Source organism: Chelonia mydas, chromosome 4, assembly GCF_015237465.2.
Source record: "Chelonia mydas isolate rCheMyd1 chromosome 4, rCheMyd1.pri.v2, whole genome shotgun sequence".
In the NCBI taxonomy this organism is placed as follows: Eukaryota; Metazoa; Chordata; order Testudines; family Cheloniidae; genus Chelonia; species Chelonia mydas.
Genome location: NC_057852.1, coordinates 31,670,585 through 31,695,955, shown reverse-complemented (window position 1 = coordinate 31,695,955; position 25,371 = coordinate 31,670,585). Strand labels below are relative to the sequence as shown.

The window sequence follows — 25,371 nt, the reverse complement described above, 5'->3', positions numbered from 1 at the left end:
ACAGAACCTTGTGTGAGAGAATATGATTTTTTGAAACATGACTGCCTTAGTAAGTAGTTGGGAAAATTATAAAGTTTAAACCCTTGCAAGTGTTATTTACTTTGAACAGCCCTAATTTCCATTGGCTGTATGAGGGTTTTTTGTTTATGGTATTCGGGTAGGTATAGTTTTGCACTCTGAAGATGCCCCTACATTTTCAAAGTGTCCTACAGGATTTTGACAACTTGATTCCCAAGTAATTGAGAATTGTTGCACATGTGAAATTAGTTGGTGGGCTCATTTTAGCTTTTTGTAGTTCACATTGCAAAATCATTATCACAATTGACTCTAACAGAAGCCTTGATGTTCGTGTCAGCAGAGGGAAGTAGAGATTAAAGGAACACATCTAACTTAAAAAAAAATAAAATCACATTTGTCTGAAAAGCTTTTACTTGCATCTGTGAAATAGTTTGAACTGTTGCTGAAAGAAATGAAAAGAAAAAATTAGTTTAAGTGTTTACTTTCAGTATTGTTAGTTTGCCTCCCCAATAGCCATTCATCCACTAGTTTGTTTTGTTTGGATCGTTTGCACAGTAACAGAGAAGGAAAAAAAAATACTAAAAAAAAATGTGATTTGTGTAGCCACAAAAAATGGGTGGCAGGACTCCAAGGCAGGTGTAGCACCTGAAATGACCTTTAACTTATTTTTTACAAATTGGCTAGATTTCAGTTTGGCAGGGTAGCTTTAAAGTGGCATGGTAACTGGATTACCTTCCCATTCCTGCAGGTGTTCCCTTCAGAAGAGTGAAGCGTGTGTTGTCAGCGGTTCACTCTGTGTTTGTGCCATACCTATCCTGTAGCTAACAGGACTTCATTCTTAAAAATAAAATCATTGGGAATCCAAGGGCTAAAATCTTGTGCAAGTCGTGGACAATCTTTGTCAAGGTAATAGTTATGTTCTGAGGCTAAATATCCTATGTACTCTCAGGTACTCGAGGTCAGGGCTTATCCTTTTGTTGGGATAGCGCCCTTTTTAATGGTCGGTCTGCAGTAACGGATGTGTCCAATAGAGTTCTAGATGTCTGAGGAGTTATGCTGCTCAGCCATTGAACCATTTTCCTGGTGGCTGAATACAATATTAAGGCAAGTTGTTATCTGCATCAGTGGGCCGCTACCTAGATGGCCCTCCCCTTTTCATTGTTTCCACAGGTCACCATGATTTACAGATTACCTGTGATGAAAGGATAAGGAAGCTCTTAGGCTAGTAAAATCACTGAGGCAGATCAATTGCAGCAGAGTGTTTCTGCCTTCTCATACTGTGTGTTTGTTACAGAGATCCATAAGTTTAGTTTAGGGAAGCAGTGAGATGTCTCAGCCTGCAGCTTCATCAGTGTGAAGACGACACTCTGATCTATGACTCTTTTTTCATCAAAACCAGATACTTAACTCTTTGCTTTTGCAGTGAGCAAAGTGGTTCAATCTGGATGAGACAGAACTAATGCTAATGGCATAAGGAAGCATTTACATGAATGGATAGGTGATGTTAGTGTGCCTTCTGCCTAAGGGGCTTGCTGGTATGGTTCATAGTCACACGGTTATCTTGGATTCATCACTAGCCCTGGATTTTCAGGTGACAGCTGTAGCACATAGATCCGCTTTCCATCTGCTTTTAGTTTGAAGGCTGTGACACCTTGCTTTTTACCATGGACCTTGCCCCCATGATCAGAACGTCTGACAGCCCTTAGAAATGACTTTGAAGCTTCAGCTAGCCACACTGTAGTTGCTTGTAAATAGAAAGGCAAAACTTGTAAGAAGGGCTAAATGATTTGAGATTCAATTATCTGAGAGCATCTCTCTGTCGTCTTCCCCACCTCTTTCTCAGAGGAACTAAGATCTGTGGAGTTGCCCTCAATGTTTGCACCCAAGTTTACAACGTTCCATAATGTTCAGTGGGTATCCATATATATTTTGTAATAAATAAGAACCACTTGGTGGCTGGCTAAGTGATCTTGACAAGCAATTAGTGATATATTTTTAGACAACGTTTTTTTCTTTTTTAATCTCTTATAATTTTTTTGACCATAACTTAAACTGATTAAGAAATAGTTTAGTATGACAAAAGTAAAATATAGAAAAAAACTGAGCCACTGTTTAATATTTAGTGCACTAGTGCTGTCTTAAATCTGGTTTTATTTTGTTGAGTAACATTCTTGCCCTAAAGGATTGGATACTTTGGTGACAGAACTCCAGTTTATTTGGAAATAGACTATTTATCTCTCTTTTTTAAACAAAACCAAAAACCAAAATATATGAACTGTGGCATGTGATGTGTGCGCGCACATACAGATTTTCATTAGAGAATATATTTGCACAAATAGCCAGTCCTTTAATAAACTGCCTTTGGTGTGAGATCCAACGTGCAATTGACCTGGGGTAAGTGGCTGGTCTTTTAGATCTGAGAGTAACCTGAATATTGCTGTGATCCTTGGGGTAAGGGCACATTTGTCACAGAGGTAGGCTAACCTGGGTGGCAAAACAGAAAGTACTCAAGAGGAATGTCTGTGACTCCATGTTAAGATTGTTATAGTGTCTGAGGAGTTCACACTTGACGATTGGTTGGTGAAATTTAGGCATAGAACTCACAACCAACTGGGGGTTTGTGCCCTGGTTCCTAACAATCTGCCCTGAAGTTGGTACTTACACTCTTGAGCCACTGCAGGGCAGCTTGACAGATGGAAAATACACAACTCTGAGGGTATGTTGACACAGCAAGCACACACCTGCATCTGGCCCATGCCAGCTGACTCCAGCTTGCGGGGCTTGGGCTCTGGGGCTGTTGCATTGCTGTGTAGGCTTCTGGGCTCGGGCTGGAGCCTGGTCTATGGGACCCTGCAAGATGGGAGGATCCCAGAGCTCGGGCTCCAGCCTTAGCCCGGAAATCTACACTGCAATGCAGCAGCTCTGCAGCCCAAGCCCATGAGCCTGGGTCGGCTGGCCCGGGCCAGCTGCGGGTGTCTGGTTGCTGTGTAGGCATACCCTGAGACGCGTCTGCCTAACAATCAGAGGGTGAAGAGGGAAAACATTTCTTAAATATAAGAAATGGTCACTTCAGAGATTGTCTGAGTAGTCCAAGGTTTGGGGGGGGAGGGGAAGTCCCCCATTTAGTTTAAACAAAACATAACTGTAGCTTGCAGTGGTTAACAGGAATCCCTCTTCATTCTGAAAATAAACAAATCTGGTGGAATGTGCAGTACAGTATGTCCCTTTATACTTGTTTTTCCCTCCACCCCATGAGACTTTTTATTTATTCAAATGGACAGTAGCTGTAGATAAAACTAAGAAACCTCTTCTAATAACCGACAAGCTGATATCATTGCATTATGGCAGTGGCATCAGTCAGTTTCTACTATTCACTTAATATTTCTGATTGGGTCGAGAGTTCTTATGTTTGGTCTCTGCCCAGCAAGGACCTTTCCTCTCTCCTTTGTCCCCTTCAGAAGTCTGAACAACATCTGGTCAGTCTTTTTTGTTACGCTAACATTTGTGAAAAATGTTTAGGTTTTTTTTGCTTGGGTGACTCAGGCCACTTTATATTAAAAGTTTAGTTATGGTAAACCTGGGAAAAAAATAATTTAGGGACAGTAAAGTGCTAAATGCTTGAAAATCCTGTCCTGAGCTTGTGCTGTATATTAATTTTTTTCTTACTGATTTAAACACGCACCAGGTACATCGTATTTCCCCATCTGGGTTTTTGATCATTCTCATAACTGCAATTGATTTCCAAAACAGAATTGAAAGCAGAGCATTTTCTGAGCATTTCCCATTGTTTATACAGAGTCCTCCCAATATATAGGCCTCCAATTCTGCAGGCATTTATTGATAAATACTGCTTAAACTGGAAACTCTGCCTAGAACTCTCTCATATAGAGCAATGAAAAAGCTGTAATTTGCATTTGCAATACCTGAATGATACGATATGGGGCTTGAGAGGTGCTTGGCATCAACTCCCATTAATTTCATTGGGGATTAAGCAGGCACAGTTTCAAAGGGCTGGGCTTTATGCATTATGTTGGGGCTGTAAAATTACAACTGTTAATATTGGAAGGGGTGGGGACAATTCCTGTTTCAAATCGAGCTGCAGTTCAGACACTGGCTTTTTAAGTGTGTGTGTAAGTTAAAAAGTTTAACTTGGAAATTTTCATTGGTGCAAGGGAAGAACCACCTGTTTTAATATAATTAGCTTCGGTTTAACTCTGCCCTTTACATACCTGAGCACCATTTTTTGCCCAGGCAGCTGCTAGCCAGATAACCATTGCTGGACTCAGTGAAGCAATTTAAAAACAAGGATGTGGGTATGGGTGTGGATCTAAAATTTGGTTCCCCCACTCTTGAATCTCTAAAGCAGGCCTGAGCTTTGTGTAATGTCTTGGCCAAGAAGAGAGTCAAATTCTTGAAATGGAAAATGTTTTTGATCACTTGTCTCATAGTGGGATTTAATTTATGTATTGAAGTTCAAATACAGATCAGGACCAATTTACCTTTCCTGCAAACTCAGAGAAATATTTGGGCATGATTATGTTTAGCCCCAATTACAAAGCCCTAAAATGAGATTCATACTGGCCAAGAGTTTTAAAAGTGACTAGTGATTTGGGGTGCTGGGTTTGAGGTGTCTTACAGATGCTCTTAGAAAGTATTGAACACTTACCCTCTAAAATCCAGGCCCTGTAAAGGTGTCTCAAGGTTGGCACATAAAAACCAAGGAACCCAAAATCACTGGTCATTTTTGGAAATCTTGGCCAGTTGGTTTTATTCTGTTGGTCATTGGAATGATGCCTGTATATATACATATCTGTAAATAATTTCTGTCAATGTTGGTATATTAATAACACATTGTATAGTTACTGTACAATATCAGCACCCTTCTCTCTCCCCCCCCCCCCCCCCCCCCCCCCCCCCGAAAAATGCTCTCTGCTGTTTATAAACATAATACATAGCAATGGGCAGTGTCTTGGGTTGTTTTTATTCATTATAGGTGGTGGCTTTAAGTCAGTTTTGAGTTATGGGGTCAATCGCTGAATGATGAAGTATATTGCACTACTTGGTATCATGTACTGTGTATATTCCCTTTCTGTACGTATGGGTATATTTATATGCAGAAGAGGCCCATGAAAGCTTTTGTTGGGAATTTGTGTAAGCATTCAACATAAAGAAATTAATTGTCTGTACCAGGGCTGATTTTCCCCCTTGCTGCAGAAAATACAACAAATGCCTTTATATGGAGTGTAGCTGCTGCTTCCTGTAAATGTTTATAAGATGTTATTAAAAACATATGTCTTCTCTTCCCACAGACCTTGTTTAGAAAGCTTGTTGCAAGCATGTTGCTTTAGCTTTGCTTGCAAGAAACAGCATCTGTTATACTAAAAATGGTAGTTTTCTACAAACATTTTTATCGTTTCCTTTTGTAAGGCCCGATAGATTTGGGAGCCGCATTTTCATTGGCTCTGTCCTTTGACAAAAAGCAAAGCCGTAGCCATTTGTGCCAGCCTCTAGAGATTTCCCTTATTCAAACCAAGCTGCTTACACTCACTGTAATAACAGCTGACTTTTTTTCATCTGCTTTTTTAATCCTGGGGTCACCTTTGATGCTTATGAAGGTGGACCTGGAAAATGGATACAGGCAATATGCAGAAATCACACCCCCATACTGGTGTTAATGCATGTTAATACTGTGTGACCTGCAGGGCTCCTGGCATTCACATCCTGGGCCTCTTCTGAGCAGAGATTGACAATACCGATACATAGGACCAAATTATATTGGGCCATACATTTGTTGTTCTACACACGTTTAGTTCCCTTTGACTTCAGCCTGAATACATAGTTTCAATGGAGACCATGTGTACATATCCAGTACCAGAGTATGGCACCTAATGACTGATGTGGGGAAGGCAGAAATCGACTGACTCCTATTTGTTTTATTCTAATACAGATGTGAAACCCAGCTTCTAGAGACTAGTGTATTAAATTACTGCACCTGCTATCCTTTCTTCCTGTTTTTCTGCTCCTTTATCGGAACCCTGTGAATTCCTCCTCCTTTCGCTGCTTTCTTCCACCCCCCCCCCCCCCGCTCCCCAACACGCACACTTTACATCCACCTCCCAAGTCCTGTGTGGAAGCTGTCATCCTCTTAGTTTTCAGTGGACTGAACAAGCTTTCTTTCCAGCTTGTCCATGATGTCTCTTAAGTGACTAGGGTGGGTTGCTGTTGAGTAATGAGGCCCTCTTTTCCCCGTTACCTGTGGCTGAGTGCTGGCTTTACAACAACAGGACTTACGGGTTGTAACACTTCCCCAAATTAAGAAGAAAAACGTAATAAAAATTTTTTTTAAAATTGCTGGATAATCACATGGTGCTAATGTTCCTGTTCTGTTCCAACTGCTTCTGGAGCCTATTAGAGAAAGTGGAAACAAGGAGGAGAAGCCAAGCTAGCAAAGATGCCTTTACTGACGGTCATGGGCCATGAAATTCAGTGGTGCCTGTAGTTCCCCAGGTTGTCCTTATTTCCCTTTTTATAGATTGGCACTATATTTACCCTCTTCTAGTCCTCTGGAATGTCTCCCATCTTCCGTGAGTTTTTGAGGATAATCTCTAATGACTCGGATATTTCCCCAGGAAATCTCTCTCTCATCCTGGCGACTTGAAGACATCTGATTTGTCTAAGTACTTCTTTAACTTGTTCTTTCCCTATTAGCCTCAGACCCTACCTCATTTTCACTGGCATTCACTATGTTAGACTTCCAATCACTACTAACCTTTTTGGTGAATACTGAAACAAAAAAGTCATTTATCACTTCTGCTGTTTCCACATTTTCTGTTATCTTTCCCCTCTCATTGAGCAATGGGCCTGCCTTGTCCTTGATCTTCCTCTTGTTTCTAATGTATTTGTAGACTTTTTTCTTGTTACCTTTTATGCCTCTAGCTAGTTTAATCTTGGTTTGTGCCTTGGCCTTCTAATTTTGTCCCTACGTGTTTATGGTGTTTGTTTATATTCATCCTTCGTAATTTAACCTAGTTGCGTTGTTCAGAGTCCTTGGGGCGATTAGGACTCAATAAAGCAGGTAGGGCTCCTCTGCCACATGAGGCCACCACATACTGTGTGACCTTATCCTCTCCTGACCAAGCAGCTGCTTCTTGTCTGGCTTGCTATAAACCCGTCTGGCTTCCTTTGTTCTATCTTTCGGGTAACTTTCCACTGCGCTGACCTCCCCCTTCTCCTTCAAGGAGTTAAACTAAAACTGTTTTTTTATGGATGCAGCTGTCTTTAGTATAACTTTTGTGAGGTCTAAGTACCATTGTTAATGTTAGAGAGAGAAGGGGAGTGAGATAATCTTTTATTGGACCAACTTGAGTTGGTGAGAGAGAATTGAGCTTTCAGACTTACATAGAAATCTTCTTCAGGTCTGCTAAATATTTTCCATTGTCCTAGTCTGATTTGTACCTGCTACAGGACCTGTCAGCAGTGATGGGTCCGTATACATACAGGCACTCATGTTACAGAAATGTTTCATAATACAATTTCACAATAACAACCAGAATTCATAAGTCGTACAGCCATTTTCCAAATTCATCATGCTCTGCCAAGGGCATGCATCCCTCTTTATGGCCTGTCCTATGCTTGCGCGGCAGGAACTTTCTCATTCTGCTGCCAGGTGCTCTGCACCTGCAGAGGTAAGGGTAGAATGTGGTTAGCACAAGTAACTAGCAGTAGGTGTTAGAATACTTAATGCTAGAAGCATTTACCTTTTCTGTATCTAATGGGCCAAATTCAGAGGTAATATGTGCTGTCAGGTGTGTTTTTAATATACATTTTGTGTTTTCCTTTGCTACACCAAGTTTATACTTTGTTTTCAGGTGCTAGTTTAAAATCTGCGAGCTAAAATTGTTTTTGCCAGTTATTTTTCCATTACCAAAAAGACGCAGTGGCACAGTTGCTGGGAAATAAAATGTATAAAGTAATCCAAGTCTCTCACATGAGGTACCTAGTGAGATGAAAGCCTATAAATATGGAATTTTCTTCCCCACCTGCTATAAAGGTGGTCATTTTATTTATTGGGCCTTTGGGTCTTAATTAATGAAGACTGGGAGGTGCCTGGCTTATCTATTTTAGTGTGGTGGTGAAATCATAAAACATCAACTATGTGCAACTGAGGAAGAAACTGAAATTCCCTGATGACTTTGAAAGAATTCACTGAAATCAAATTGCTTGCAAATATTTTACAAGACTTCTAAAAATTGATGTTGCCAAAACTGTGAGTAAAAAGGTGATACTTTTTTTTATATATACCTACAGATATTGATGATGTCAAGAAACACAAACCGGGTTATCTTGAGGCTACAGTTGAGTGGTTCCGATTCTATAAGGTCCCAGATGACAAACCGGAAAATCAGTTTGCTTTTAATGGCGAGTTTAAAGACAAGGTGAAGATGATATGGATTTAAAGATGCATCTTGCTGGCATGTGTGGTTTTTGGAATGATATATCCTAGATTTTTTGGAATTGCTTGCAAGGAAGTGGTTGGTCCATCATAATGGAATAAAGCTAAGTCAGCATTCTTTAAATGCAGTATGGAGGGAGTAGGAATATATTATCAAACATCAGAACTTTATTTGGCTTATATTCATGTGTTTGTAAAACGAAAACCTTAATCCATATAGAGAATTCTGAATAGTTGTATTTTTGTCTGTGTGGATAATTAGGCAAACTTGCAAAATTAAACATATCTCAAGAAAATAATGGCTTTTGAACAAGTGGGAAAAATATTAGGTCCCACTCCTGTTGAGATTTACACACACGCATATGGTTTTTGCTAGGTCTTTTCAGTATCTTTGTCATCATAGGAAAGAAACGGGGAATAGATTTTGAGCATAGACTGGCAAATCTTCATGACAGTTTTGCAAGACTGTTTGTTTTAAAAGAAGCAGTAGGTTGCAGACTTTTCCATGCTTGGTCTTTGTTCTGAAGTGAATTTTTTGGTAATTTGAGTAAAAATGTTTCAGCAGTTTTTGTCTTCAAGACTAAGATCTTTTCTCATCTTAAGAAAAATTCTCATGAGTTTTTGACACCTGTGGCTAAAATAGCTGATGATTGGAAGTGCAGTGGACATGGGAATAGCGCTCACTGTAGAGACTGTGCTCATTGTGGCCTTTTTCCAGGTGAAATTGGGTTTGATTTGAGTTTTAAATGTTTTGAAAATCACATATTATGCACAATCTATAGAGGGATTTTTTCCCTAAGCATTATAAATGGGTTCCAGAGAAATGATGCCTGTACACAAATTGGCTATAAACTGTCTCAGCTATAAAATGGCTACTAACCAACCCAAACAAACTTTCCAATGTTTTCTGGGTGTAAAGATCCTCTTATTACTCTTCTCCATAAAATGAATCATTAGCCTCGTGGAAAATACCCAGTGTTGCAAGGGCAGACAACCCGAAGCTCTGTTGCCAGCTCCTCCACTGTCTGCCTTTATTAAGTACAGACTTTGAAAAGCATATTCAGTGAGGCTTGAACAAAGCTGCAGCCAAAAGTGCTGGAATTTTGGGTCAGAGTTTGCACTGAGTACTCACCCCCTGTCCAACTTGGATGCACTTCATTTGTTTCCAGAGACTCAGGATGTAAAAGACGTGCATGCATGTCTCCATGCATCTGAAGAAGTGGATGCCCACGGAAGCTTGTGCCCAAATAAATCTGTTAGTCTTTAAGGTGCCACCGGACTCCTCGTTGTTTTTGTGGATACAGACTAACATGGCTACCCCTCTGATACAGGATGTAAAAGCGTTACTCTTCCCCAAAATGTTCCAGTGACACTGGTGAAGATAGGGTGCCCAGATAGCAAGTATGAAAAAGCGGGACAGAGTGTGGGGGGTAATAGGCGCGTATATAAGAAAAAGCCTCCAATATCGGGACAGTCCCTATAAAATCTGGACATCCGGTCACCCTAGGTGAAGGGTGGCAACATCTCAGTGGTATCTAGCCACCTAGTCCAATTATGAAATATGCATGCTCTGTCTGCAAGTGTGTGTTAGTCCATACAGCTGTTAAGTCTAAAACTTTAAAAACTTTTTGAAGCTTTTTAATTTCCTCCCTGTATTTCCTTTTTTAACAGCAACAAAAAATTAAATTCCACACCAAACAAAACTAGGCAATTAATATACCGCTTTAATGCAACACTAAGGTTGGATGGTTAAGCAATCAAATTGGGAAATGCCAATATATTGCTGCGTGTGCAACATTAACTTTGATCTCTGTGTGTATGCGTTATAATACAATCTTTAATAATAGGATCATGTGTTTCTCAAATAATCATCATACAATGTTACTACATCTATAGCTACCCATGTAGAATATGATGATTTATTCCCATACACGTACACTGATGTCATTTTTCATGAATTCTCCTTATTGTGTCTGGCCATCAACCAAAAAGTATCCTCAATGTGATGCCAATTTATTTGGTGGGTAGTGAGGTCTGTTTCTTACCTTAGAAAAGTGTGATTGTAGGGAGCCTCCCGTGAAGCCTTATTAAAAGTTTTGGAAAATATATCTTGTGAAATTGCATTTTTTAATAAATTAATTATTTGGAATGTATTTAATAGCTTTTTATATCTCAAAACTTTTTCTTGATATAAACTAGGATTTTGCTGTTGAAATTATTAAATCCACCCATGAATACTGGAAAGCTTTGCTTCATAAAAAGGCTGACAGAGGTGCTATAAAATGGTAAGTGTCCATTCAAAGCTATTCCTATTTGTATTGTATTCATTCTGTCAGTGCGGTAGCTGTGTATGAACTACTTACATTTTTTGCTTTGAGGTGGCAGTAACGTTTCTGTTTTTACAGCATCCTGATAGATAATTGCTCTTGCATGGTAACTACACAGGGTTTACGGGAAACTGTTCAGAAAATATATATTGATCATGTGAGTCCTGCAGATTATTTATAAGTAAACTTTAGTAAAAGCTCAAAAACCAGTTACTGTGTAATCTGTTGCTTTTTGCACAATACTGATCATTTTGAATTTCTTTGAACATGTCCTGTTATGTAATTTGATAATATAGCCAGGTGTAGCTTGTTAATATTTAGAAATTATTTAATTAAAAGTATTCACTTTAAACTGGAGAAAGAAGATTAGGGTTGTGTTAGCCATTTAGTATGGTGACGTTACACAGTTACACTGTAAAATTAAATTTATGAATTCTTTAAAATGTTAAAGATAGTAACCTAACCTAAGGAAAAGCAGAGTTATTGCTGTCATTTTGTCCTGACCACCCTATTGTGTATCACTGTAGATGTATTTATGATCAGCTTCTGTTCTAAAATTCCTGCAGTATTTAAATACAATAAGGGAATTAAGTTGTCAAGTTAGGGAAATTCAGAATTGAGGACTATCTTCCATAACACTGTTTGGGATTTCCCTGAGAGCTTCCATATTCCATACAAAGCCCTAATGAATCCTCTGCCTATCGTTTGTTCCATACTATTATTATTATTTGTTTTGCAGTAGAACCAGGAGTCCCCAACTGAGACTGGGGCCCCAATGTGCTGCACAGACACATAGTGAGAGACACTCCCTGCCCCAGAGAGCTCAACAGCCTAAATAGGACACAGTCAAAGAGTTAGAGAACAAGTGTATTGTTATCTTTGTTTTATAGATGGGGTATCTGAGGCACATTGAGATTAAGTGATTTGCCCAAAGTCACACTGGAAGTCTGTGGCAGAGCCAGAAATTGACCCCAATTCTCCAAGCCAGCATTCTTTTTGGACTGGCTGGGTTTGCCTTAGAAGCTAGTCACCGAATCATCTTCGTTGGCAAGATGTGATCACTGTTGAGTGATACCATTCTTAATATTAGTTGTGTTTAACATGCTTTGTTTAAATATACACTGGTAAACTGGTAAAAACGAAAAACAAAATTAAACAAAGAGATTTATTGTCATTTTATTTGGTTGAGTCTCTAGGTGTATCTAATGGCTTACATTGCAACTGGAACTATTTGCAGTTTTTCCATTAATTGTATAAGAAAATTCAGTGAGATATCAGAAGGTAGCAGGGTATATTTGTGCATATTAACATAACTATGGTGTTGTTCATTGATCTAAAGTAATGGGCACTCAATCAATGTCTAGGCACCCTTAGAATACATTAAGTCAGTGTCACAATCAAAGCATAGGAGTAATGAAATTGTTAGCTGTTTGCCAGGATATTGCATGGCCCTCACCCAACCCTTCTGACCCTACAGAGTGAACTGTTATGATGTAAGCCATAGCATGCAAAGATTCATTGGAATCTGGGAAGTGGGAATATGGCTCCAATTCAGCAAAGTGTTTAAGCATGTGGTTAAAGTTAAGTATTGATATCAGTGTGATCTTAAGCAGAGCTTAAAATTAGGCATGTGCTTAAGTGCTTTTCTGAATGGGGCCCCGTATTGCTCGTAATCTGCTATGTGTGTATATTGATATGTAACTGTGTATATATGCGTTTTTAAAAGTTTTGTCATAAATTCTTTTAAATGTTACATTTTTTAAGTAGTTAGTCCTCTTGAAGGCTCAACTGCCATTAAATACCAGGTTTTGGCTTGGTACACATTTAAATGGCCTGTTATCAAGCTCGCTGAGCAGATTTGCAGTGCAAATACTGTCAGCACAGAACCTACAGGGTGTGAATGTTCTGCCTGGTCCTCTTTTAATACTATGGGTGCCTGACATTAACCAAACATGTAATGCAAATTCTGATTCATTATAGTTCTCCTATATGTTTCCTGGAAAAATGTGGTGGTCTCGCTGTACTCTAGGGTTGTCCAGCTCTGTTAATAATCGGATAACTTGGTAATATTGAGCTTCATATTTTTTTATTCCAAAGCACTTAGGCTACATGTTGGTATAATTTATAAAAAAAAAAAATCACAGCCTTACTTTGAGGAATAGGATAAGCTGCATAGTATTCGATCGGATAATTTAGATGAGACCTTACAAACCAAAGTCCAGATTCAATCCTGGTATAGATGGGTACAACTGCACTAACTTCAGTGGAACTTTAGCCATGTACACTAGCAGAAGATTTGGCTCCATGTTCCCATCTGCTCGCCATAAGCATTAAAGATCTTGGACACTTTTTTTGAAAGAGCAGAGGTTTGCCCCAGGTCTTTGATCAAAATTTCTCCTTTGCCACTAGTGTGATGTGAAGTCAGTTTATTGGATCCCCTACCCGAGGGTTGTCTCCATGCCATTGTGTCCATTTATAGAGAACTTTGGGATCTTTTTAAGAATGAAAGGAACTATATAAATGTAAAATACTAAATGTATAAAATGCTGGTTATTGTTGCTTCATTTTTGACTACTCACTTCTTAGTAGACATAAACATTTGAGTTCTTTGCAGAGGCTGTTTATCATAGGTAGGTTTTATTATATTCCATTTTTTTATTAACTATCTTATTAATTTTTATTTTTCAGTATGAATGTTTTGGTGCATGACAGCCCCTTTTGTTGCAGCGAAGAGGATGCCAGATTAATTGTGCAATCAGTAAGGGCAAAATGCTTTTAATAGAAGTTTTTTATTTTTAAAAATTGTTACTAATGCTCGCAAAAGATCCAAAAATCCAGCACTGAAATAATATAGGTAGACAAAGTGGGTCCTTGCATTAAACGAAGATGTGAGGTTTAAAAAATAAAACGTAGAATACAGAGATTATGGGGGACATATAACCATTATAATATAAACCTTTTTTGCTGCAGTATAATAATTGTGTTTTCTGGCAGGTTCATTACTGTTTTGCTGATTTTCTGTGGTGCTATTTCTTCTGATGCTAAATAACAAGATTGACTATGTATATCTAGCCTGCTGTCTTCTCTGTCTGCCCTGTTGCCATGAGTTACCACCCAGTGCTAAAACTCGTTGACTAGCTGACTGTACTCTCTAATCACTAAGGAGATCCTTTGTTTGCCTACTTGCATAATTAAATGCATCACTGTACAAGGAAGGGGGAAATGTTTTTCTAACTGCTTGTTAAAGAATAGCGCCTTGTTCTGAAAATTAATGTAAAATTCAAATACATGGGTTCTCTGTTTAAAGTAGAAAAATGTCCTGCAGGTTTGATACTTGCATGTGCAAATGTCATTGGAGAAGTTATTCCATTTAAATGTTATATTTTGGAGACCACAACTTAAGCAAAAAAAAAAAGAAAGAAAGAAAAGAAAAGAAATGTAAAGTGCCTGATTTAACAAAAAAAACCCCGAACATTTCTCACACGTATTTCCTTTGGCCATTCCCATGAGCATATCGGGTGTTTTGCAGTTGCAAGTGGCTGTATAGGCAACTAACTAGGGTTAACTCAAACTCTCTCAGTTGCTTGATTTGTGCACACAGTTATAGCAATAGTGTAAGTGTCAAATGAGACCTCATGCCTCTTAAAACCAAGATCTGGAAAAGCTAATGTTTTTACTTTCAAAAACCGGACATACAGAACATATACATATTTGGAGGCTTCTTTCCTAGTTGCCTCACTTTTTCATTGTTTACTTGTAAGATACACGCTAATATCTTCAGTAGCTTACACCAATAATATATCAGTCATGCAAAATCCAGGACCTTTTATGTATTGGGATGGTGAGTCAAATATTCCTGTTTATTTTAGCTAGTTGAGGACTAATAAATTTCCCTGTAATGGGTGCCTATGGCATTGTATCTGCAACAAGCAGTTAAAAGTGAACTCCCTTAAAGTCTTATAGTAGCCACCAATGTGTTCGACTTTTTTTTTCTTCCTGCTCTCATTCCTCACTTTCTTTTTTTTCTTGAATGGTTTCATTATTTCTTTGTAGTGTTTTACTAAACCCCAATCATCCATGATCCTCCCCTGCTTCTGTTGCTTTTACAGTTTTTTTCTTTAATTTTTTTAGGGCTGTCAAGTGATTAAAAAAATTAATCACGATTAATCACACGATTAAAAATATTAATCATGATTAATCATATGATTAACCAATAATAGAATACCATTTATTTAAATATTTTTGATGTCTACATTTTCAAATATATTGATTTCAATTACAAACAGAATACGAAGTGTACAGTGCTCACTTTATATTTATTTTCAATTACAAGTATTTGCACTGTAAAAAAAACAAAAGAAAGTATTTTTCAATTCACCTAATACAAGCACTGTAGTGCAATCTTTTTATCATGAAAGTTGAACTTACAAATGTAGAATTATGTTAAAAAAAACCTGCATTCAAAAATAAAACAATGTAAAATCTTAGAGCCTGCAAGTCCATAGTTTGTTTACATTTGCAGGAGATAATGCTGCCCGCTTCTTGTTTATAATGTCACCTGAAAGTAAGAACAGGCGTTCTCATGGCACTGTTGTGTAGCTGGCATTGCAAGATATTTACGTGCCAGATGCGCTAAAGATTCATATGTCCCTTCATGCTTCAACCACGATTCCAGGGGACATGCGTCTGTGCTGATGATGGGTTTTGCTTGATAACAGTCCAAAGCAGTGCGGACTGACACATGTTCATTTTCATTATCTGAGTCAGATGCCACCAGCAGAGGTTGATTTTCTTTTTTGGTGGTTCGGGTTCTATAGTTTCTGCATCCGAGTGTTGCTTTTTTAAGATTTCGAAAAGCATGCTCCACACCTCGTCCCTCTCAGATATTGGAAGACTTTTCAGATTCTTAAACCTTGGGTCGAGTGCTATAGCTATCTTTAGAACTCTCACATTGGTACCTTCTTTGCGTTTTGTCAAACCTACAATGAAAGTGTTCTTTAAATGAACAACATGTGCTGGGTCATCATCTGAGACTTCTATAACATGAAATATATGGCAGAATGTGGGTAAAACAGAGCAGGAGATGTACAATTTTCCCTCAAGGAGTTCAATCACATTTTTTTAATGAGCTTCATCAGCATGGAAGCATGTTCTCTGGAATGGTGGTGAAAGCATGAAGGGGCATACGAATGTTTAGCATATCTGGCACGTAAATATCTTGCAGTGCCGGCTACCAAAGTGCCTTGGAAATACCTGTTCTCACTTTCTGGTGACATTGTAAATAAGAAAAGGGCAGCATTATCTCCTGTAAATGTAAACAAACTTGTTTGTCTTAGCGATTGGCTGAACAAGAAGTAGGACTGAGTGGACTTGTCGGCTCCGAAGTTTACATTGTTTTGTTTGAGTGCAGTTATGTAACAAAAAAAATCTACATTTGTAAGTTGCGCTTCACGACAAAGTGATTGCACTGTAGTACTTGTGTGAAGTGAATTAAAAAATATGATTTCTTTTGCTTATCATTTTTACAGTGCAAATATTTGCAATCAAAAATATTTCAATTACAATGCAGAATACAATATATGTGAAAATGTAGAAAAACATCCAAAATATTTTATAAATTTCAGTTGGTATTCTGTTTAACAGTGCAATTAAAACTGCGATTAATTGTGATTGATTTTTTTGAATTAATCACGTGAGTTAACTGCGATTAATCGACAGCCCTCTTTTTTTTGTTTATCTAGTTAGTCCAGTTACTCTTAATATATTTATCCTTGAGTAAAATGCACAATATGTTTTAATTGGTATTTTTAATGTATGTAATTTCCAATCAAAAGTAACCTGAAGTGGAAACAGTACAGCCTTTAACATTCCCTTGAGAGCAAAACGTCAAATTCTAGATATTAAATTTTAAACAGGTGTCTTTTCCACAGTCTTGCATTGCCAAATTCAGTTGTCAGACATTCAGCTCTTGCAAGCTGAACTGACAGTATACAGAGATCAGCTGCAGAATCTTAATGGCTGTGGGTTTTTCACATGTACCTGGAAATTAAAAAAAAAAAAATTTCTGTGGCTTCTTTTACTTCCTTTCATTGGCTTATGGATAAGAGCAAGAGAAATCAAAGCTATTGTTGTGTTGACTTACAAGTATAATTGGAAACATATTTCCGTGTTCCTGAGTCACCTGCACTCTTTGGAACAGCTGCCATGCTTGTTTCTAACCCATTTTACGGAGAGAAGATTTTTGTATTGGATGGGTGGTATATACCTTTTACTTTCATGAGATATATTAACTGCGAAAATAAAAGGCATACTCTGTTGCTATAACTCTTGCATTTTTACGGAGAGTAGAATGCCTAGAATTTCCGTGCCTAAGAACAAAGAAAAAGCAAATGATAAAGAAGTCTTTATTGCACTGCTTCTGCATATATAATTACGGATGGGCCAGATTCTGATACCCTTGTTGTTGGGTGACACCTTACTCCATGGGTAGACCTGTTGACTTCAACATGATTTAGAGTGTTAGCATCTGACCCTTTATGATTTTACAAGCATTATATTTGAGACTCAAATGACTTGTCAGTATTGAGAATTAATTTCTGCTCTGTTTTGGATGGTTTCTGCCTTCTTTTTAAGTATCCAGCGTTGACCGCCTTGTAAGAGTGTATGTTTGTGCATTCTCTGTCTCTTAAGGGTGTGTTACTTTGTTGATCTTTCCTCCTTGTCTCACTTTACTCTTCTCTGCCAGTTGAGTTTCAGGACAGTTGGCCTAACTGTGCTCTGACGTTAGTGAAAGTCAGGAGTGTTCCACTGCGGTTGGTAGAGTTACCCCCAAGTAAAATTGGTACAATCAGAGAGATCAGAAAAGGTAGTCTGTGTATGACAGCAGTAGGTGTGAGCATTTGAAATACCCCAAATTACCCTGGCATTCTGTAGCCAGACATACACCAGAGTTTATAACTGTCTGTAGATGGTGAAAGTTTCTGGTGTTTTCTGATCTTTTTCTGCTTGTGCTGTCTTTTTCTCAGCACCAGTGTTAGTGCACACTGAAAATTAGGTGCTGGAACAATAAAACATGAAGCTAGATATGTCAATGTTCAAATTTACCATTTACTTTACAATAAGTGTTGCCATCTATAAAACTGACCAGGGCAGCCAAGCCTTTGTTTAACATTAATCCCAAGAACTGCTTGCTCACTCACTCTACAAGGAAGCTGCTTATAAAATTGGAAAACCTCCAAGATAAACTATAAATAGCTTGAAGAACAGTTTTTCTCAGACTTATCACATTATTCTTCCCTTATAGAACTGGAAAGAAAATGTGGTAGAAGGGCTTTTCTGAGAGGGGTATCTTTGATAAAAGAACTTTGGTAGGAATGCTTTACAGGCAGAAGTATCTTTTAAAAGAGAGAGGAAGAGGGGCAGTCTTCCCCTCAGAACTTAAAAACCCCAACCAAACAAAATAACAACCTGGTATATTTTCTGTAATGTTGATAATGATGCATGTGGACAGTAGGAGGGTTATGGCTAAAACCCAGGGAAGAGCCCTAAGAGTGGTGAACTCCCTTCCCCTTCCCTATTAATCTCATAGGGTGTTAACTCTACAGCCAGATGCTGATACTTTAAATGTCAGTATTAAGTATTTAATTGCTGATAATTTTAGCAGATGGGATGGGAGTGAAGCCAAAATGGAATTGAGATTTGCTGGAGAGAGGGAATTTCAGAGGGTAGGAAATAGAAGAGAGGAGAGAAATAGGAGGATGGGAAAGGAAGTGAGACTAAGGACAGAAATAATACTGGTCCTAAACATGAAAATATTGTCTCACTGAGTGATGCTAGATGTGACAATAGGTGGACAAATAAAATTAACAACCAAGTTTATTTGCACTAAGCTATATTTCCTAGCACTGATCTTTGTGAAACCAATGTAAATGGGAGATCCAGTGTGGGCTGAAGGATATATGTAGCTTTAAAGTTATACAAAGCCCCATGGACCACAGTTAAATATAGAATGTATTCCTTCTACAGAATGAGTTTGACTCTCCTGTTTATAGAGATTGTTTTCCCCCCAAAAAACATAGTTGTGGAAAGATGTAATTGTAAATTTACTAAGAAACTTAATTGTATAGTAACCTTGTTGCAAAGATGTTTTCATCTTTGTTGTTTTGCAAATCAAAAAATCCTCTTTATCCTACAAGAGTAAATCATCTTTATTCTGCTACTGGTAGGTCTGTGCCTGCGTTTGAGTGAGACAGATTACAGGTAGTAAGAAAAATGGAGGTGTGAGAGGGAGGAGTACTGTCTTACGGTGCCAGTGGTATGTTTCTTTTGTGCAAATAACTGTTGACTTTCACAGTAAGATAACCTAGAGTTTGGACACTCTACATATGGAGTGTTACTAATATTGTGGGTTTTTTTTCTGTAGACACCACCACCTGTGAGGGGAGACTCTGTTTCTGCAGAAGGTACAGTTTATTGGTACTCCAAATGACAACATGTATTTTTTTTTCATTTGCTGGGGGAAAAAATGACTTAAAAATAGATCAGTTGAAAAAGCTTTTGTGAACTAAACATACTAAGCATGAGAACTGATAAAAATGCTTATATAGGGCCAGATTATACTGCCCTCACTTCTCTTGAATAGTACCTTAGACAATGAGTAGTTCTACTGAAGTCAAAGGGACTACTAGTCAAGTGGCATAAAGTACTAATACCTGCTCTGTGTCGATAAGGGTATTGTAGTCTTAGCCCATGTCAGTCTAGAATTAGACGAGCAATCATACTAATATTTTTCTGTTTCAGAAATTATGGAAAGCCATATTTATCCTTTTAAGAAATGTTGCTTTTCTTGCTTTTATTTCTTCCTTGTAGTAACTTTAAAAATGAAACAGAAGTAACTATCCACCAAAACTAAGCCAAATTTACATTTTCAGTGTTAATTAAAGCAAAATTGCCTTTCCCCATTCTTGTGGAACTGGTTTTCAAGTTAACAAAAATGATAGTTTTAGTTGACGTACAGGAGTCCGAACTAAGTTTGTTCAATATGCTTTGTTTACTTAAAAAAAAAAAAAAAAAAGCTGTTGACTTTTTAATGCCAAAAGCACTGTACGAGAGAGGAACATACACTACTACAAATTGGAGGGGGGAAGGGAAAGACAAGAAGGAACTTAAAATCTTGAGTCTAGTTCCAAATTCTTCACAAAATAACATCTGTGTAATCAATTTCATGGGAAAGCAAGCTGCATTCCTTTTGCCCTTATATGGTATGCCAATAAACAGCATTTATATACTAAAATATTCCATCTCAATCCTCTGACAGAACTGACCACAGTCTGCCTCATCTTTGATGTGTGCAATACATCAGGGCTGTACACTGTTGCAGGATTTAATTTTCAACCAAGTTGTATCACAAAATAAAATATGTTTACTTTGGGGGCACTCTTTTCATGGATTGCTGATATGGTTCAAGGAGCTGTATATGTTTGGGAGGGGAGAATAGGAAAGAAGCTGAAAGTGTAGAGTACTGCATATCCAAGTGTTTGCATCTGGTTATCCATGTAGAATTAATACCATTCTTGATGTGTATTTTTGTTTTAGTTGATGTGTGGCACTTTCTTAACAAATGATCATCGGAATGTTCTGAAGTCACATCATCAAATCTTAAATCGTCCCTTTTTTCCTGAGTTTTGAAGACAAGCAGGCGAATGTATTAATTGCTGGGTTCCTGTTGGAACAACTTTTCAAGTAGCATAAACCCTCTGTCATGTAAATAAACTGACATTTTAAAATGGTTTCCTTTCTGCGTGTTTCTTTGTGTGGAGTTTTGTTTGTTTCTAATCTTGAAAACTCTGTGGTTCCTTCTATACATCCAACCTGTACCAAAACAGGTGGGGGACAAAGGTGGCTTCAGTACACATTTACATCCTCCAGGTGTAGAGGTTGATTTGGGATGGTCTGGTATACGGCTGAATATTAGAGCAGCCCTCAAACTGCTCTAACATAAGCCAGCTGCTGATGGCCCTCAAGGGGCTGCTCTGGCAACCAGGGGTCACAAGGGTGTAGGGATATCCTGGCCATGATCCCTTTCAAACAGACAGTATCACCTACACTGTGGGCTAAATGTCTGTGCAAATATGCAACGGTACACAGAGTTTGACAGTTTGTGCCCATAATGTGTTCACATCCACAATTACCTATTTGCAAGTTTCACCTAGTTTGGGTGCAGCATATTTGCTAATTTAAAAAAAAATAGATGAAAATAACAGCACTTCAGAAAATTAATTGAATTAGGAAGTGAAAATTCCATGATGAAGCACAGCAAGGATGCACAAACATGTGTTCTGTGGAGTAATCCTGTTTTGATAATTCTTGAACTTGATCCTCCAGGAAGGATTTTTATCCCTTGGAAAACTTTTCATTTTTAGAATTGTTCATGGTTGGGAGGCTTTTGATGCTTCATTATCCAATGGGGCAAGATTTGTGGATAAAATTTGTGGAATTAAGCCTTATATCTTCGTTAGGGTAAAAATACCTGCCAGATTTCCTGCTTCAATAGGCAAGGCCATGTACAGCAGACTTAACATTTTTTTCTAAAAAATTTCCTGTCATATCTCCTGTCAAGGTTCCTTCCCCACTCTGAACTCTAGGATACAGATGTGGGGACCTGCATGAAAACCTCCTAAGCTTACTTTTACCAGCTTAGGTTAAAACTTCCCCAAGGTACAAATTAATTTTACCCTTTGCCCTTGGAATTTCCACTGCCACCACCAAACTTTAACTGGGTTTACTGGGAAACGTAGTCTGGACACGTCTTTCCCCCCAAAATCCTCCCACCCCTTGCACCCCACTTCCTGGGGAAGGTTTGGTAAAAATCCTCACCAATTTGCATAGGTGACCACAAACCCAAACCCTTGGATCTTAGAACAATGAAAAAGCATTCAGTTTTCTTACAAGAAGACTTTTAATAGAAGTAAAGGAATCACCTCTGTAAAATCAGGATGGTAGATACCTTACAGGGTAATTAGATTCAAAACATAGAGAATCCCTCTAGGCAAAACCTTAAGTTACAAAAAAGACACACAGACAGGAATAGTCATTCTATTCAGCACAGTTCTTTTCTCAGCCATTTAAAGAAATCATAATCTAACACATACCTAGCTAGATTACTTACTAAAAGTTTTAAGACTCCATTCCTGTTCTATCCCCGGCAAAAGCAGCATACAGACAGACCCAGACCCTTTGTTTTTCTCCCTCCTCCCAGCTTTTGAAAGTATCTTGTCTCCTCATTGATCATTTTGGTCAGGTGCCAACGAGGTTACCTTTAGCTTCTTAACCCTTTACAGGTGAGAGGATTTTTCCTCTGGCCAGAAGGGATTTTAAAGGGGTTTACCCTTCCCTTTATATTTATGACATCTCCACTCGTGGAACGGAAGGAGTGTTATGTAGACAGACTACTGGTGTTTTAACCACCATGTCATTGGAACCTACTGTGAAAAGGGTTAGAGGGCACAGTGGTTAAAACAGTGGCAACATTAGCACTCCTCCTGTTGTCACCACTTGCTGAAGCTGCATTCATGCTATGGCAAGAGGGGAAAACTTCAGAAAATTGCTAGTGTAGACACGGCCTGCGAGACGGTGTTGCTAGTATAAAGGATGAGGTAGATTTATATTATTACTTGTTGCTCAGCAAATTATGATTGCAGAGAGTCATTTCATTGGCTTAAAACCTCTTTAGTAGTGTGGCCTAGTAGATAGTGCTTGACTGGGACTCAGTAAACCTGGCTTCTATTCCTGGCTCTGCCACTGGCCTGCTGGGTCACCCCCGTACCTCAGTTTCCCGCATCTGGAAAATGGGAGATAATCAGACTGACCTCCATGGTAAAACTCTTTTTAAGATCTACTGATGAAAAGTGCAATATGAGAGCTAGTTAGTATTATCATTAGCACTTCTTACATCATGCTTTTTCATCGTTAAGGCATATTGCATCTGACACATTCTTGTACAGGAACTCCAGTATGGTCATTTATTCAGGGATCTTGTAGCAGAATGTGTTAGACCTATACATTCAGTGGCCACTGTTTGAAAATAACGTGTTCATTCCAGTATCCTGGGCCTACGTTCCTCCTCTTAATGTAAAACCATTTGCTATAGGTGAGCTATTGTAGCCTACCCGTAGCTGTAACAGTATCTAACATGGACTTATGAGGTAATATCTTTTATTGAACCAGCTTCTGTTGGTTGGAGACAAGCTTTCAAGCCACACACTTCTTCAGGTCACCCAGAGCTCTGTGTTGCTCGAAAGCTCGTCTCTCTCACCAATAGAAGTTGGTCCAATAAAAGATATTACCTCCCCCACCTTGTCTCCAATATATTGTGACTGACATGGCTACAACTACACTGCATACACATCTTATAAAGCACTTAGGGACAGCTGGACTGTGAAAGGGTCTTTCTAAAATCAAATTACACTCTATATATCAGTTGTAATTTTTAAACATTATTTTTGAGTCTCAAGTCTCAAAAAGGAAAAGACAGGGTGTAAACAAATACAAAGACCATAGGTGAAGTATTGGTTATAAATGAGTACCTATGGGAACTACCTTTGACAGTTAGGCCATAATCAGTATAAACAGAGTTTGTCAGAACTCTGTTCTTTAGCCCTCAACAAGGATTTCAGTAACTTTTTATTAGTAATAAAATTCCTCACTAGATGAGCCATAAGAAGCCAGATTAGAGTATTTGGGACTAAACTACTGGGGAAGGAAATAAGAGATAGTGTAAGTCTATTTAGACTGCAAGTAAATAATGCTAACTAGGGGAGAGGAGTGCTGCACAACTAAAATTGTCTGAAATGTACAGTGCTGTGGCAAATGTTATTTAAAACGTTAAAATATTTCATACATACGGAATATATGATATGGCATTGTCTCTTCATATTGCTTTCAACATCTGTTCTTATAGGTTTTCTAAAGTTTTTCTTTCCAGATGCGATAAAAGACATGCAGTAAATTTTAGTAAGAAGGTTAAATGCTCCTAATAAAAATCTATTTCAGAAGTGAATAGAATGAAAAGATTAGAAAAGGAAAGTTGTGGAGAGAACATCTGCTTGTGAGAGGTGTAAGGAGATGGGAGATAAAAACTCAGGAATAGATTTGCAGATCTCTTTACAGACTTACCCTCTCTCAGTTCTTCTAGTTAAAGCCTTCTCATATTCTAGTAAGGATCTTGGATGTTGTATTTAAAACTCAATCCAATGTGTTGGGAAGCTTAGCTACTGTACAGCACCAGCCACTGCTCTGTAGTCATTACATATGAAAGCTGTTGGTAAGAAACGTGAAACCCAAAACTAGAATATTTCCTGGAAAGAAGTCTTTAAGAGAATACATGTGTATTCGGCAAGCTATAATAAACTTTTGTGAGAAATAGGTCTATTGTATATTTCTTCTAAGGACAACTTTCTAGGAAAACACCAACTTAATTTAGATTTTGAGGGGGGTGCTTATTGTAGTGGTGAATGCTCCCTTTACATAAATAAGGCAACAGCTGCTATTGTAAATAGTTGCTAAGCTTCTGATGACACCAAACCCAAGCCTCAATACCACAAATGAGAACAGGGTCTGAGTTTTACTTAAGTGGAAATAAGCGTCCAATAAAAACATCACTTTCTTTAAAGAGTGAAAATAATAGGATTGTGAAAATGATATTCTATTGTCACTGTCAGGATGTTATTTTCACTGCTGTTACTAGCAGGAGACAGCCTTTAAAAAACAAAGTAATCGCGTCTTGAAGTGGATTTTTTAAGATTGTTTGGCGGTGGTACATGTGGGGAGCAGAATACAGCTTTTAATCTTCATTCATTTGGGATGGCCTACGGCTAAGACTTGCTCTGTCGCTTGGGAGCTACCTCATGCAGCCATCCCTAAACTCATCAAAGTGTTATCCCACACGTCTCCCTTGCCTTTCTCCAGACAGGATTTTTTTTTAATATTTTTAATTTTGCAACATTTGCTCAGTTTCACAAGAGGAACAATATTATACTAAGACAGTGGTTTACAGGACAGAATCCTCTTCTCTTTACCAATGAGTTTAAGATGACTTCTTACAAGGTATAACCTGGGCCCAGCCAAGGATTAGATAAGAGGGGAGAGACCTAGATGGTGAAGGGGTGAAAAAGTTAATTGGAGGGAAAACAGGTTGGAAAACAGATGGGAAAATGGAAGCAAATGTAAAATTGGAGACAACAAATCATAAAATAGGGATACAATGAAGTTGGGGTTTTTTGGAATTTCCCCAAACATTACAGCAATATACATGATATCTTCTTGCTGGAGATTTCAAGGGGAAATGATTGCTTCTGAAGATGCGGGTGTGGAGATTTGGGATGAAATCCTCTGCCATTGACTTCAATGGGGCAGGATTTCACTCTTGGTTGTCAATGGGACAGGAAGGGGAATAACATGCTTTGGTTTTATACATTGGTCGAATTGACTTTTTGAATGTTTTAATGATATGTTGAGTCTGTTGAGACATTCCTGAATTGGCATCATTACTTCACATAGATACCATGTAGGCTTATT

General features: G+C 38.3%; 1 protein-coding gene across 8 annotated transcripts in view; it reads left to right on the top strand.

The window, feature by feature from the left end:
• The window catches only part of PPA2 (inorganic pyrophosphatase 2), a 44,945-nt gene extending 24,360 nt beyond the window's left edge, over nucleotides 1-20,585 (top strand). For 5 of the 8 annotated variants that reach the window (XM_037896993.2, XM_037896991.2, XM_037896988.2 and 2 more), the window contains 5 exons: nucleotides 8,326-8,453; nucleotides 10,670-10,755; nucleotides 13,486-13,555; nucleotides 19,220-19,259; nucleotides 20,392-20,585. In XM_037896993.2, coding sequence (XP_037752921.2) covers nucleotides 8,326-8,453; nucleotides 10,670-10,755; nucleotides 13,486-13,555; nucleotides 19,220-19,259; nucleotides 20,392-20,420 — 353 coding nt within the window. In that variant the 3' untranslated portion in view covers nucleotides 20,421-20,585. Of the gene's footprint in view, nucleotides 1-8,325; nucleotides 8,454-10,669; nucleotides 10,756-10,875; nucleotides 10,955-11,993; nucleotides 13,460-13,485; nucleotides 13,556-19,219; nucleotides 19,260-20,391 lie in introns of those variants that run through there. The other 3 variants (XR_005225099.2, XM_043545279.1, XM_043545280.1) reach the window with 3 other exon arrangements.
• Nucleotides 20,586-25,371: the final 4,786 nt, after the last annotated feature.